This window comes from Astatotilapia calliptera, chromosome 2 (assembly GCF_964374335.1).
Source record: "Astatotilapia calliptera chromosome 2, fAstCal68.1, whole genome shotgun sequence".
NCBI classification, from domain to species: domain Eukaryota; kingdom Metazoa; phylum Chordata; class Actinopteri; order Cichliformes; family Cichlidae; genus Astatotilapia; species Astatotilapia calliptera.
The window spans coordinates 33,592,941-33,609,377 of NC_137423.1; the positions used below are offsets into that span (position 1 = coordinate 33,592,941).

Below are 16,437 nucleotides of genomic sequence, written 5' to 3' on the forward strand. Positions count from 1 at the left end.
TAGAGTCTATGGAAGAGTTGGAGGGAGGAGGCTGTGCATTGGTGACATTTATGAAAGAACCATAACACCTAGTACAATAGTAAACACATTGGATGAAAGAGGACAGCCATGGCTACGTTTTGAGGGTAAAATCATACCTGTAGAGCAAACGCTGCGGACACAGCAGCAGTTTTAAAAAAGATTTTAAGATTATTTTTTTTGCTCCTCTCACTCTAGCAGTTGAGCTGCCTCACTCTAGCCCCAACATTCCGTCCCATACACACCCATTATAAACTCTGAAACGGGTGAAAAAACATCATGAAACTTAAACTGGAACTGAAGAAAAAGTATAATAGATATTGAAAAGATAAATACAAGTTGAATAGTTGAATGTCTTGTCTTCGTTTTAAAGTTTGAATGGTGGCTCTATGTGAACGTATGTTGAAGTAGTAAGAGTTTAAAAATGAGTAAGTTGAATGAGAATTTGAAGGGTCTCCCCATTGAAATACATGGGAAATTTTTGTTGAATAAAGTTGAATAAAATTAAAAATATAAATGTTAAAAATGAGAAAAATACAAGCAATCATGTCCAAAAGAATAGGAATCTAATGGTGTTTGAATGGTTTTTCTAAGTTGAACGGTTTTGAAGGAGTAGGCTTTCAAAAAACGTACGGAATAGATAATAAAATATTATAATAATAAAGATTACAACAACAATACTGTGAATGCTTTTCAAGCATTCACACTAATAACTAGAAAGTGCATTTTCTGAAGAAACTGCAGTGTGAATGCTTGAATCTGAATGTATGCACTGAAATGAATTAATTGCTGAATTTTGAGTTAAAAATATTGAATGAGATAAAAAAAAAACCAAAAAAAAAAAAACGAATTTAACCTGAAAGCAAAGGTGCTGAACTGCTAAAAGCTGAAGGTTACACAGAAGAAGAAGTTGGAAAAAAACTGAAAATGTTTTAAATGTAAATTAGAAAACCCTAAGAAATGAGAAAAGAACATTTAGAGTCAGAAAACATCTGAAAGAATATTAAAAGGTCATATTCTTTGAATCACTGAATGACTCAAATGTGATCCCTCCACTTGGACCCACACAGTTTAAAAAGTTTACATCTCTGAGCTTTGAAAGACAAGATGTTGGAAAAAGAACAACGATGGCGACGTTTTGAGGGTAAAATGATGGCTTTAACACTGTGGACACAGCAGCAGTTGAAAGAGAAGTGTTTAAGATGAATCTTGGCAGAGTGAGAGAGAGAGCTCGTTAAGCAGGCAGGTGTGAGCCTGGTTGCTATAGTGACCGCACCCAATGGCTCCATACACACGCACACAGACATGCACCTTACTTTTGCTGCTTAAAATGAACAGAAAAGTCAGGCCGAAACAAATCGCTCCCAAATGAAAAGTAAAAGTCGTATTGACAAAATTCTTTCACCGTGAGCGACAGCAATGTCTAGTCTACCTAATTCTCAGTTTTCATGCCTGTGGAGCTTATTATATGGACGTGGTGACAGTGGAAAGACACCATGCTCTTCTGATTTTCAAACGAACCTTCTGAGCCATTTTAACATTAGAGTCTATGGAAGAGTTGGAGGGAGGAGGCTGTGCATTGGTGGCATTTATGAAAGAACCATAACACCTAGTACAATAGTAAACACATTGGATGAAAGAGGACAGCCATGGCTACGTTTTGAGGGTAAAATCATACCTGTAGAGCAAACGCTGTGGACACAGCAGCAGTTTTAAAAAAGATTTTAAGATTAATTTTTTTGCTCCTCTCACTCTAGCAGTTGAGCTGTCTCACTCTAGCCCCAACATTCCGTCCCATACACACCCATTATAAACTCTGAAACGGGTGAAAAAACATCATGAAACTTAAACTGGAACTGAAGAAAAAGTATAATAGATATTGAAAAGATAAATACAAGTTGAATAGTTGAATGTCTTGTCTTCGTTTTAAAGTTTGAATGGTGGCTCTATGTCAATGTATGTGGAAGTAGTAAGAGTTTAAAAATGAGTAAGTTGAATGAGGATTTGAAGGGTCTCCCCATTGAAATACATGGGAAATTTTGGGAAATTTTTGTTGAATAAAGTTGAATAAAATTAAAAATATAAATGTTAAAAATGAGAAAAATAGAAGCAGTCATGTCCAAAAGAAGAGGAATCTAATGGTGTTTGAATGGTTTTTCTAAGTTGAACGGTTTTGAAGGAGTAGGAGTACAAAAAACGTACGGAATACAGAATAAAATAGAATAAAGATTAGAAGAACAATACTGTGAATGCTTTTCAAGCATTCACACTAATAAAGACTAGAAAGTGCATTTTCTGAAGAAACTGCAGTGTGAATGCTTGAATCTGAATGTATGCACTGAAATGAATTAATTGCTGAATTTTGAGTTAAAAATATTGAATGAGATTAAAAAAAAAACAAAAAAAAAACGAATTTAACCTGAAAACAAAGGTGCTGAACTGCTAAAAGCTGAAGGTTACACAGAAGAAGGAGTTGGAAAAAAACTGAAAATGTTTTAAATGTAAATTAGAAAACCCTAAGAAATGAGAAAAGAACATTTAGAGTCAGAAAACATCTGAATGAATATTAAAAGGTCATATTCTTTGAATCACTGAATGACTCAAATGTGATCCCTCCACTTTGATCCACACAGTTTAAAAAGTTTAAATGCCTGAGCTTTGAAAGATACGGTGTTGGAAAGAGAACAATAATGGCGACAATTTGAGGGTAAAATGATGGCTGTAACACTGTGGACACAGCAGCAGTTGAAAGAGAAGTGTTTAAGATGAATCTTGGTACAGTGGCAGGCAGAGCTCGTTAAGCAGGCAGGTGTGAGCCTGGTTGCTATAGTGACCGCACCCAATGGCTCCATACACACGTACACAGACATGCGCCTCACTTTTGCTGCTTAAAATGAACAGAAAAGTCAGGCCGAAACAAATCGTTCCCAAATGAAAAGTAAAAGTCGTATTGACAAAATTCTTTCACCGTGAGCGACAGCAGCTTCTAGTCTACTGAATTCTCAGTTTTCATGCCTGTGGAGTTTATTATATGGACGTGGTGACAGTGGAAAGACACCATGCTCTTCTGATTTTCAAACGAACCTTCTGAGCCATTTTAACATTAGAGTCTATGGAAGAGTTGGAGGGAGGAGGCTGTGCATTGGTGACATTTACGAAAGAACCATAACACCTAGGACAATAGTAAACACATTGGATGAAAGAGGACAGCCATGGCTACGTTTTGAGGGTAAAATCATACCTGTAGAGCAAACGCTGCGGACACAGCAGCAGTTTTAAAAAAGATTTTAAGATTAATTTTTTTGCTCCTCTCACTCTAGCAGTTGAGCTGCCTCACTCTAGCCCCAACATTCCGTCCCATACACACCCATTATAAACTCTGAAACGGGTGAAAAAACATCATGAAACTTAAACTGGAACTGAAGAAAAAGTATAATAGATATTGAAAAGATAAATGCAAGTTGAATAGTTGAATGTCTTGTCTTCGTTTTAAAGTTTGAATGGTGGCTCTATGTCAATGTATGTGGAAGTAGTAAGAGTTTAAAAATGAGTAAGTTGAATGAGGATTTGAAGGGTCTCCCCATTGAAATACATTATAAATTTTTGTTGAATAAAGTTGAATAAAATTAAAAATATAAATGTTAAAAATATGAAAAATGGAAGCAGTGTTGTCCAAAAGAATAGGAATCTAACGGTGTTTGAATGGTTTTTCTAAGTTGAACGGTTTTGAAGGAGTAGGATTACAAAAAACGTACGGAATACAGAATAAAATATAATAATAATAATAATAAAGATTACAACAACAATACTGTGAATGCTTTTCAAGCATTCACACTAATAACTAGAAAGTGCATTTTCTGAAGAAACTGCAGTGTGAATGCTTGAATCTGAATGTATGCATTGAAATGAAATAATTACTGAATTTAAGTTAAAAAATTTGAATGAGATAAAAAAAAAACCCCGAATTTAACCTGAAAACAAAAGTGCTGAACTGCTAAAAGCTGAAGGTTACACAGAAGAAGAAGTTGGAAAAAAGCTGAAAATGTTTTAATTGTAAATTAGAAAAACCTAAGAAATGAGAAAAGAACATTTAGAGTCAGAAAACATCTGAAAGAATATTAAAAGGTCATATTCTTTGAATCACTGAATGACTAAAATGTGATCCCTCCACTTGGACCCACACAGTTTAAAAAGTTTACATCTCTGAGCTTTGAAAGACAAGATGTTGGAAAAAGAACAACGATGGCGACGTTTTGAGGGTAAAATGATGGCTTTAACACTGTGGACACAGCAGCAGTTGAAAGAGAAGTGTTTAAGATTAATTTTGGCAGAGTGGCAGAGAGAGCTCGTTAAGCAGGCAGGTGTGAGCCTGGTTGCTATAGTGACCGCACCCAATGGCTCCATACACACGGACACAGACATGCACCTCACTTTTGCTGCTTAAAATGAACAGAAAAGTCAGGCCGAAACAAATCGTTCCCAAATGAAAAGTAAAAGTCGTATTGACAAAATTCTTTCACTGTGAGCGACAGCAATGTCTAGTCTACCAAATTCTCAGTTTTCATGTCTGTGGAGTTTATTATATGGACGTGGTGACAGTGGAAAGACACCATGCTCTTCTGATTTTCAAACGAACCTTCTGAGCCATTTTAACATTAGAGTCTATGGAAGAGTTGGAGGGAGGAGGCTGTGCATTGGTGACATTTATGAAAGAACCATAACACCTAGTACAATAGTAAACACATTGGATGAAAGAGGACAGCCATGGCTACGTTTTGAGGGTAAAATCATACCTGTAGAGCAAACGCTGCGGACACAGCAGCAGTTTTAAAAAAGATTTTAAGATTATTTTTTTTGCTCCTCTCACTCTAGCAGTTGAGCTGCCTCACTCTAGCCCCAACATTCCGTCCCATACACACCCATTATAAACTCTGAAACGGGTGAAAAAACATCATGAAACTTAAACTGGAACTGAAGAAAAAGTATAATAGATATTGAAAAGATAAATGCAAGTTGAATAGTTGAATGTCTTGTCTTCGTTTTAAAGTTTGAATGGTGGCTCTATGTCAATGTATGTGGAAGTAGTAAGAGTTTAAAAATGAGTAAGTTGAATGAGGATTTGAAGGGTCTCCCCATTGAAATACATTATAAATTTTTGTTGAATAAAGTTGAATAAAATTAAAAATATAAATGTTAAAAATATGAAAAATGGAAGCAGCGTTGTCCAAAAGAATAGGAATCTAACGGTGTTGGAATGGTTTTTCTAAGTTGAACGGTTTTGAAGGAGTAGGATTACAAAAAACGTACGGAATACAGAATAAAATATAATAATAATAATAACTAGAAAGTGCATTTTCTGAAGAAACTGCAGTGTGAATGCTTGAATCTGAATGTATGTACTGAAATGAATTAATTGCTGAATTTTGAGTTAAAAATATTGAATGAGATTAAAAAAAAAAAAAAAAAAAGAATTTAACCTGAAAACAAAGGTGCTGAACTGCTAAAAGCTGAAGGTTACACAGAAGAAGGAGTTGGAAAAAAACTGAAAATGTTTTAATTGTAAATTAGAAAAACCTAAGAAATGAGAAAAGAACATTTAGAGTCAGAAAACATCTGAAAGAATATTAAAAGGTCATATTCTTTGAATCACTGAATGACTCAAATGTGATCCCTCCACTTAGTTTAAAAAGTTTACATCTCTGAGCTTTGAAAGACAAGATGTTGGAAAAAGAACAACGATGGCGACGTTTTGAGGGTAAAATGATGGCTGTAACACTGTGGAGACAGCAGCAGTTGAAAGAGAAGTGTTTAAGATGAATCTTGGCAGAGTGAGAGAGAGAGCTCGTTAAGCAGGCAGGTGTGAGCCTGGTTGCTATAGTGACCGCACCCAATGGCTCCATACACACGACACAGACATGCACCTCACTTTTGCTGCTTAAAATGAACAGAAAAGTCAGGCCGAAACAAATCATTCCCAAATGAAAAGTAAAAGTCGTATTGACAAAATTCTTTCACTGTGAGCGACAGCAATGTCTAGTCTACCAAATTCTCAGTTTTCATGTCTGTGGAGTTTATTATATGGACGTGGTGACAGTGGAAAGACACCATGCTCTTCTGATTTTCAAACGAACCTTCTGAGCCATTTTAACATTAGAGTCTATGGAAGAGTTGGAGGGAGGAGGCTGTGCATTGGTGACATTTATGAAAGAACCATAACACCTAGGACAATAGTAAACACATTGGATGAAAGAGGACAGCCATGGCTACGTTTTGAGGGTAAAATCATACCTGTATAGCAAACGCTGAGGACACAGCAGCAGTTTTAAAAAAGATTTTAAGATTAATTTTTTTGCTCCTCTCACTCTAGCAGTTGAGCTGTCTCACTCTAGCCCCAACATTCCGTCCCATACACACCCATTATAAACTCTGAAACGGGTGAAAAAACATCATGAAACTTAAACTGGAACTGAAGAAAAAGTATAATAGATATTGAAAAGATAAATGCAAGTTGAATAGTTGAATGTCTTGTCTTCGTTTTAAAGTTTGAATGGTGGCTCTATGTCAATGTATGTGGAAGTAGTAAGAGTTTAAAAATGAGTAAGTTGAATGAGGATTTGAAGGGTCTCCCCATTGAAATACATTATAAATTTTTGTTGAATAAAGTTGAATAAAATTAAAAATATAAATGTTAAAAATATGAAAAATGGAAGCAGTGTTGTCCAAAAGAATAGGAATCTAACGGTGTTGGAATGGTTTTTCTAAGTTGAACGGTTTTGAAGGAGTAGGATTACAAAAAACGTACGGAATACAGAATAAAATATAATAATAATAATAAAGATTACAACAACAATACTGTGAATGCTTTTCAAGCATTCACACTAATAATAAAGATTACAACAACAATACTGTGAATGCTTTTCAAGCATTCACACTAATTAGAATAACAATACTGTGAATGCTTTTCAAGCATTCACACTAATAAAGATTCGAATAACAATACTGTGAATGCTTTTCAAGCATTCACACTAATAACATATACGCGGAAAGACAAACACATTTGAAAGGGCTTGGGGAAGCTTTTCAAACTATTTTAAAGACCTAACAGAAAGTTGGCCTGAATAGTTGTTTTTCGAGAGCCATGCAGTTTTTGTTTGCTGTATTTTTTGTACTGAATGGAGGCGTATTTTTGGTCTCAATTTGAACATTTTGTTTGCTTTTCCTGCCCTTTTATTTCCTTCTAGAGAAGAAATTTTTGAGGAGATTGACTGTTACGTGTTAAATGGTCTATTAAAAAATAAATAGATTTTTTTTTTTTAAACTAGTCACTTTTTTTCCTATTCGGCACTCAGACCGAGTCATTCTTGAGAACCTAGAGTTTAGGCTACAAGAAAAAAGCAAAGAGTAAAAAACTACTTATCATCTCATCACTGTTGCATCTTTTTACAAGCCATAGCAAGACCCTTAATTTCCTTGTTTTTTGCCAACAAACAGACCAGTAGCTGTAGACGGCTGAAAACTGACTATTAAATGTGACAAAGAAAATCAGAATTTAGATCAGCACTTAATTCTGTTGATTGACTAATTACCAGGAAAGATGCCATTGGGAGAAAAATCTGCATAATGCCTGAATATTTTTAAACCTGAAATCAATTCATTAATCCTCAAGCATTTTGAAAACCAACGCTTCAGTGGGCTTTTGAGCAAAAAGGCCTCGTGCTTTTTCCACCTTCTCCAGTGTGACGATTTGTCCTATATTCATGTAAATATGTACCTAAACAAAGATGCATCTCTTCTGTGAAACAGAATACTGAAACTGTACTCACTCAAGCTGATTTGACTTTGAGCCGAGTCTCCTTCTGACCTTTGAATCGACTGCACACCTAAACCTTTATTATTATTCCCGAGGAGTTAAGCTTCAGGCTTTGATCAGCATCTCAAGTTAACGCTATGAATATCTCTATTTTCCCTGACGGTCTACAATTACTCATGAAAGGCTTTTAATCTCCCAGCTTTTCTCAAGAAATGTTTGTTCATCAATCCGATCACACTTTTTATTTCAAAAAGCTGATGTTGCGCTGACGGTAACGTGACGGTTTGGGGTGGAAATCCTAGGTGACCTGAAGAGTTAGTGCCTTTCACCTGTCTAATGCCTGACCTTTTGTCCCTCACAACACCACCCCTGCTCCTTTATCCATCCATCCATCTCCTTTTCTAGGTTTCTTATCCAGGGGGATGTTACAAGTCCAGCCTACACATACAGACTCTCTCTTCCTCCCTCTTGTCGGTCACCTGGGGGCCGAGAAAACTATTGGCTCTAATCTTGTATCTCTCAGCTTTAGCCACAGTGGGTGGGTTAGCAGAGCCAACCAACAGCTTTATCTCTGACCAGCAGAGGAAAACCTGGGAGACCCTATCTCATCCACCCACACAGGCACACACATGCACATGACAGGATACCTGCTCACATATCAAACCACTCATAGACAAAGCACATCAAACACGTACACACAGTTAGAGCTGGGTTCATGTGTGCTCCTGGCAAAAGCAGGGGAACACATGCAGACTTACATATATGTAGTCTTAACAGCACATCTAAATAAGGGTGTAAAGGTGTGACACAGACACACACACACACACACACACACACAAAGACTCCTGGCAAGCAGAAATTGTGACGAAGACAAGTGGTTCAGCTGCGAAGACTGAGATAGGACCGGAATATTCTTTATCTCTTGACGGTGCACGGCTTAATTTTAGGGACAGTTTTTTATAGTCTAGCCTGAAAGATTTATCAGCTGACTCTGCTGCTGCATTTACTTTAACGCACCGAATTAGCTCCACGGAAAAAAAAAAAAGGACATCACACAAAAATACTGAGAGAACTTATCGGTTCAGTTTTTAAATCTTTTTCAATTAGATTTTATTCTGCGCAGTGAAGACGGTGGGCCAGAATAAATGGCATTTAATGTCAAACATAATAAACACTACGGGGGCTAAAAGTAAGTGTAGAAATGGAAATGAAGAATAAAACTTTTGCAGGGCAAAAATGCAGTTCAGTAGAGCTCAACAAATTTGCATTTAATCAATTTGAAAAAAGGTTTTAATGCAAAGTTAGTTGCTGCGTAGCAGCACACACACACTCCAAGAACGCATCACTCCAACGACATTTCATTGTGCAATCCATCTTAATCAGCTAGCCCATCAGAGACAATATATCCTCCCCTCCATCTCCCTACCCTTCTCCGGACGGAGTGATTGAGGGGTGTAAAGAGGAGGATGTTTCTGCCCACGTCTCCTCCCCCAGTATGCCCCCCACCACCACCACCCGGACGGCTCTTAAGTGCTTGTGGGTTTTTATGTTTGTAGTGTTTTATAGGAGTGGGCAGAAGCCAGGAGCAGTAAAAGTGTGGAAAGAAGGAGGGAGGGAGGAATAGGAGGAGGAGGGAAGGAGGAGTTGAGGGTTACTGTAAATCCAATCTTTATTGAGAGAGACACAAACGACAACCAGCGCCCACCCTGCAACGCCCTGTTTACCTGATCAACGAGTGCTGATTGAGGAAAGGAGAGAAGGAAGGGAGGGAATGAAACAAGATAAGGGAGCACGTGAAGTTCAAACCTGTTAATTTATCCGTCCCTATGCATTCGTGTACACGAGTGTCTCTCTTCATGCATATATATGTGTGCGTGTGTTTGAGTGTCTAATCAATTGCTAACCACCAGCCAGGCCTGGAGGCCCCCACCCTCCCAACCTACCTACCAGCCTGCCAGTATAGCGTATAATTGGCCACAGTTGGCTTCAATTGAATGTTTGCTGCCTTAGGGGCCAAATGATGCTTCAAGGCCTTTCAAAGCAGCCACAGAAAATCCACAACACTCCTCCACATGTCAAAAACCGCACGCTCTGGTCAGAGCTTTGCTGCAACAGCAGAAAGTTTACAATTTCAAAAATGAGCGTAATTAACTTGCTCGATGTTTCCTTTTATTTTAATGTCATATTTCTTTAAGTGCAACTGGCATCACTCAAAGCCTCTTAGTCAATCAGTTAGTCACTGGGAGAAAAGGTCAGCAGCTTAGTCAACAAAATGACCACGGAGACAGTCAGCTGGGCAGCCAATCAGTCAGGCAGAAAGGATGATCGGACTCTGCCGCCCAAAGCTCCTTTGAGGGTACCCTGTACCTGCTTGTTGCCATGGCAATGCAGTCTGAGATTTAAATACTAGCCTGTGTCCTCTCCCTGTGTCTCTTTCATCTTCTTCTTTTCACTCCTCCAGACTCCCCTCTTGCTTTTTGTCACTCAGTGTGACTCTCTCACGCTCCATCTCTCAGTCATGTTTCCTCTGGCATTGCTGAGGTTTTTCTTCGTCACCTTGCCTCGTCCTCTCCGCTAAATGACACTTTACTAGCTGTTTCTTCTTGTTAATTCTGTGCTACTTTGCATCCCACGACTCTGTAAAAGCTCTTGTAAAATACAAACTCGCCTCTCCAGAAACACAGAGACGGTACTTACTGTATACACACATAATTACTGAAACATTTGTAGACAGATGCATGTATAATTACTTGCAAGCACACACAAACAGAAGCAGTCACACTGAACTATGAGAGTCAACGATCAAAATATTCACTGGATGCTGGCACAGCGCGCACCTGCTGACAGTCAGCTGCCAGTGAAAATCTATCATTTTCTGCTAAAGCCTCATCATCAAGCATCATTTAGGCATGCTGGCCTGCCTCACTCTCCCCCGATGCATCACCAGTGCCAAGACACCGATTAAATTTCCCCCACATGCCCAAACAGCCTTGTGGGAAAAAGAAAGTCTCGAATGGATCAAGTGGCTTCTGGCTCCATCTAATGGTCACTACTATCTAAAACCTGAGAACAACAAGTGATGGGAGGACATGAGACCAAAAAATGTTTTAAGAGTTAGATATACATTCACTGGACTGTTTATTAGGTACACCTGGCTAGTACTGAATTGGACCCCCTTTTGTCTTCAGAACTGTGTTAATTCCTCATAGCATAGATTTATCAAGGTGCTGGAAGCATTCATCAGAGGTGCTCAGTTGGCACTAATGGACCCAACATTGGCCAAAAAAAAATATCCTCCACACCATTATACCGCCACCAGCAGCCTGAACTGAACTACAACACAGACAAGATCCATGGTTTCCTATCGTCTGCACCAAATTCTGAACCTACCATCCGAATTTCAGAGCATAAATGGAGACTCATCGGACAAGGCAAAAGTTTCCAAACTTTTATTATCCTATTTTAGTGAGACTGTATGAATCATACCCTCAGTTTCAGTTCTGAGCTGACAGGAATGGCGGGAATGGGGTACTCTCATGGTCCAAACTTCAGTTTTAACTTCTCGACCATGCCTAAATGCATTGGATTTCTGTTATATGTGTCGGCTGATTAGATATAGCTTAAATATTATTTATAATTCAATATTTGCAAGTAGTTTTGGAATTAAGACATTCGTCTCTTCTGTTCCAGAGCTAGTCCGTTTTTAAATAATTTAATATTAAATAGAATTTTAAAAAACCAATTTAGTAAATGGCTTAAAAATCATTTGGTTAACAGCATTACCGTTATCAGAGTGGTTTTTAAGTTTTGTTTTGCACTTATTGTCTGTCTTTAGTTTTATATTTTTATTTATTCAGCCTCTTGTTCCAGTAACTCAGACATTTCAGACTCTCCCAGTTCTTCATCGTACTATTGCTGAACATTTACCCAAAGCAAAACTGATCTGACGCAGCAGATAAACATCAGCCACTGCCATGGGTAAATGTCAACCTTTTTGCTCATAGGCCAACTGCAGCCAGCAAGGCCATTTCCGATGTCCAGCAGATGCATGCATGCATATCAACAGTTGGAGTTGAAAATAATCACTTTCTGCAGTGCACAGACATTAAAAGATACAGTGTTCTTAAACCAAACAGCTGGGGGATGCTACATAAACAAACAAAGCATATGAATTTCACATATATCAAAGGAGTCTGTCCATAATTCTTCCAGCATGGAGACTTCAGATGAATGCTAGCTCTGCTTTTGTGTTTCTTTGTCTACTTTTAAAGTTTCCAGGGAGCGACTCAGCAAATCTTCTGATTCTCAGCCGTTCTGTTGTTCTTTTATTCTTTTTGTACTCCACTTTAAAGAAAACTTCACAGTAGGATTCTTAACCATATAAAGCCCTGTAGCTGTATCTCCCACACACTGAGAAAACATAATACCCATAATCACAGCGCGAACCTCCCTCACAGGTGTTCCTTGCTAAATGTATGCACATCAATGCACAAACGGATTGGAGGCGGCACTCAGTTTGGCACCAAGCTTTTAAAAACATAATCCTTTCTCATGTTTCCCTCTGACTGACTCTTCTTCACATTATTCTTTTCCAGAGGTTTCATCTGTACACCACTGCGAGCCATTATTTTTAGTCAAATAACAGCAAAATAAAATTGAGCTTCATCAATTTATTTTTTAATTACATTTGATTTTGACCTGTGTGAAAATAGACAACTTCACAAAGGTTTAAACATAGACACACACACACATACCTGCATTGACTATAGCGTCTATCTCAAGCTTGGTGATGTCGCCGTTATAAAGGGAAATCTTCTGGTCCAATTTTTCATTCCTCTTGTAGTCAGTTGGCTGCGAACCACCTGATGATGAGAGACACAAACAGCCTCAGGACCAGGTTTGCTTACCTGATAAATCAGCACAGGGGATACATCTGTAGTTCAACGCATACAAAAAGCATCATGTCCTAAACAATTCTTGGAAAAGGCTGCCACCATTTAGAAGATCACAAGATGTGTATGTAATGAAATGATTTGCCAGGAAGGCACTCAATCCTTAAGCGACTGTCAGAACTCTCACACTCCCTGCCAAGCATCTACAGTATGAGATACAGATTCATACAAGAGGGATCTGTCATTTCATTGTTCAAGGCCTTTATATAGCAAAGTGAATCTAAAGCAAACACATTGAAGCACTAAAAACTATTAGTTTCCACAACCTTCATCAAAGCAAGTGTAGTGATCTGCAGTGACCCTTCAAATGTATGACCTCCATCCATCCATCCATGGAGATATCAAACAGAGATGCTCCAAGGCCTTCTCCTGTCAGGACATGCATCAAATACCTCACCTAGAAGGTGATCAGGAGGCATCCTAGAGCAGATGCCCAAACCATCAAACAATCTGACTTAGCTCTATTCAGTGTGAAACCCAGCCACCCTTCAGAGGAAGGTCATGGACAAGCTAATACTCTGCAGTCTCACTCTCCCTCACTTGTGAGCAACATCCTGAGATATTTAAACTCCTCCACTTGAGACAGCAACTCATCCCTGACCTGGAGTGAACACTCCACCCTTTCCCGGCTGAGGATCATGACCTCAGACTTCAAAATGCTGAGAGTCATTCTTGCTGCACACCACTCTAGTGCATATTGGAAATCACCACCTTAATTCATCATTCTAAATATACCTATATAATGTTAAATAATACAATATTGTGCACTGAAAGCTCTGCAGCTAATTCAAAACAAAATAGTTTTTCATTTCTAAAAACTTGACTCCGCCTGACAGCGTTTGAGCACACTGCCTATCATTGTCTCTTAAAAACCAGAGATGTGTGGGGCAGCATTTTTTTTCACTCAGAAAAAAATATATTGATGTTTATAATCAGACTGCATTTTTTAGCAGCTGAATCTTATGCCTACCTTTACGGAGCAGCTACATATGGGGTCTGTCCAGTATTAAAATAATTGTTAATGATCTGAAACCTTGGAAATCTGAGAATCTTGGAAAACCCTACCACTACTATCACTCAACTCTTTGTGAACAGAATGGTAACTGTGACTGATGCTGAGGGTCTGACCTGCAGTGGGAGTCCACACTGAGATCTCATCCAGTGGCTTGTAGTCAGTTGTCCAGTAGTACTGACGCCTGTCCTCCACGCTCAGAGACAGCAGGTAGTCTGAGAGAAAAGTAAGATAAAGAGAACAGGCAGTAAGTCATCTGAAACATATAACATCAAATGTATTTGTCATTTGCACTTTGAGCAGACATCAATGACTTTCTGACTGAATATTTGATCACTCTTCTTGGCAGATTTTGAGAAAAACATTTCTCCAGAAGGCTTTTGGCCTGTCCATGTAGGCAGTAGCAAATTTGGTCAGCACCCTCTAAGTCCATGACAATGTAAAACTCAGTCATGCTGGTGTTCCAGCAGTTTCCAGTTCATGACATGCTTGAGTCTTTGTGACTCCTGGTTGTACCAAACCAATCTCCTCTCATCTGAGAGTGACAGTTTGGATCTTCTTCCAGACTTTGCAAAGGAGGTGACACATCCAGAAAACTTATTCTTGCATATAGTCGTTTGACTATGGAATCTGGAGTTGTTGAGAAATGGCTCCATTAAGCTTTGGCCTCAACCCAACTGAAAACTTTTAGATAATGCTTCAATTCCAGCTCTATGACTGGAAACAATTGAATTTAAATGAACTCCAGTTAAGTGAACTGCCGAGAAGAGATGTCAGATATCTGGCCAGAATTATGCCAGATGCTTGTTGATGGCTACCAAAAGCATCTGTTCGAGTACAACTTGCTACCAGACATTTAACCAAATATCAATGGGGCTGTATGTGTCCATTTAAGCCTGTATGTATACTTTTCACCCTGTGTAGATTAAAGAGAACCAAAAATCATTTCAAATTTGTGCATCCTATTCTTTAATTTATTTTTTAAGTCATTAAAGATGTATGCTGTACAATCATTTCATTCAGAAAAAACAACAGTTAATAAAAAATTAATACAATTTAAAGCCCAAAATTACCATGACATTCATGCCTATGATGAGTGTATGTAAACTTCAGACCACAACCTTATGAAGGAAACTAAATAGTGCATGAAATTTTTCACAAGCTTACAACTTCAGGCAGCAGTAAGTCAGTTTCATTCCATAATTTATAATTTTATAACGTTACTGTATTTTAATCATGTATTATTTAATTTAACAGTTAATTAAAAATATTGGTGTGTTTTACATATTTATTAAGTTTAATTTATTAATTCGATATTTTTAATATACAGTATAATGTGTATGAAATACATGTGTACTTTGATCTGTTACCACTAATTGCTTTATCGGTACTGTTGATCCCTGTGACAACAGCTGGACAGGTTCTGGCGGTCACGTGACCGCACACACGCGTCAAAGGCCCTGCAGGTTAAGCGTTGTCAACTTAAATTAAAATCTTCGTCTCTGTCACTGAATTCTCTCACCCTTGGTTTTCTTCCAGTCTTCCTTATCAGAGTCGAGGTTAATTTTGAGGGCCATGGCGGTGAAAGCTCCGGTGTGGAGAGACTGGACCAGCACGGCTGTGCTCACTCCAAAGGCGGTACCGAGGGCAAACTTGCCCAGCCAGCCTCTGTTCACCTGGGGTAAGGAGGAATGGGTGCCTCGGCTGGACCGCCAAAGTGGTGTTGTCGTTGAGAACTTGTCAGTTCGGCGGACAGCGTTAATATGGCTGCGGGGAGCACTTGTTGCTGGCCTCCTTCCCAGCTGGGGGCTTCCAGGAGTTAAAATATGTTTGAACTTGACACCGACACTCTGAGTGTCAGCACTGACACGGGACAGAGGGCCGCCGGTGTAGTACGGGAGAGCCCCGATACGGGAAACTCGAGCTGATACTTGCAGTGCCATGTCTGAGGAAACTAACGGGTCGTGCTGCTACGGCTTTCTAGTTTGCAGTGTCGGCCACACGTCGTTGTTTCGTTTTCGTTATCGACACACCTCACAAACACTTATGTGCCATTTTTGTTTGGGAAGTTAAGATGGGACCGTACCATTTATGAGGGGAGCCTGCTAATTGCCGCCAAATAAGTACCTGTAAAAATGTGAGTTGTAATGGTTTTCAGTGGTGTCATTAAACAAGTTATGCTGTGACATGTGAAATAAGTAGACTACACAGCTGAGGGTGTTTCTATTTACAAGTTCCCACCCAGCGAAAACCTCGACCCGAGTAGCAGAGTCGAAACCGTCAACCACAAGAGCGCGCCGCCTTCATGACTGTCGGAAACATTGACGTTACATGATAAGAACACGCTGGCCTGCTACAGCCCACAGAATAATGAATACGAATATGTATCTTAACAAGACGTTTCCAGAAAGTAGTCGTTTTGGATGCGGTAGCAGGACAACACAAATTAAAGCATCAACCCTACGCAGTAATCTTGACTTAAAATCGACACTTTCGCCGATTCTTCAAAAGCCATCTAGCCCTGAAAGCAACATTAACTGTACGCTCGTACAGAAGAATATGTCCGTATTTGGTCTCCCTCTAGCGGATTCAAAAAAACAAAAGACAGTCTGTAGTCACAGCAAGCCTATCATTGTATAAAGGTA

General features: G+C 38.9%; 1 protein-coding gene across 3 annotated transcripts in view; it reads right to left on the reverse strand.

Annotated features, from left to right (window-relative positions):
- Positions 1–15,867, reverse strand: part of macrod1 (mono-ADP ribosylhydrolase 1) — a 157,974-nt gene extending 142,107 nt beyond the window's left edge. For 2 of the 3 annotated variants that reach the window (XM_026143656.2, XM_026143655.2), the window contains exons 1-3: positions 15,315–15,867; positions 13,909–14,007; positions 12,583–12,690 (exon numbers count right to left, since the gene is read on the reverse strand). In XM_026143656.2, coding sequence (XP_025999441.1) covers positions 12,583–12,690; positions 13,909–14,007; positions 15,315–15,735 — 628 coding nt within the window. In that variant the 5' untranslated portion in view covers positions 15,736–15,867. The remainder of the gene's footprint in view (positions 1–12,582; positions 12,691–13,908; positions 14,008–15,314) is intronic. The other variant, XM_026143653.2, reaches the window with a different exon arrangement.
- Positions 15,868–16,437: the final 570 nt, after the last annotated feature.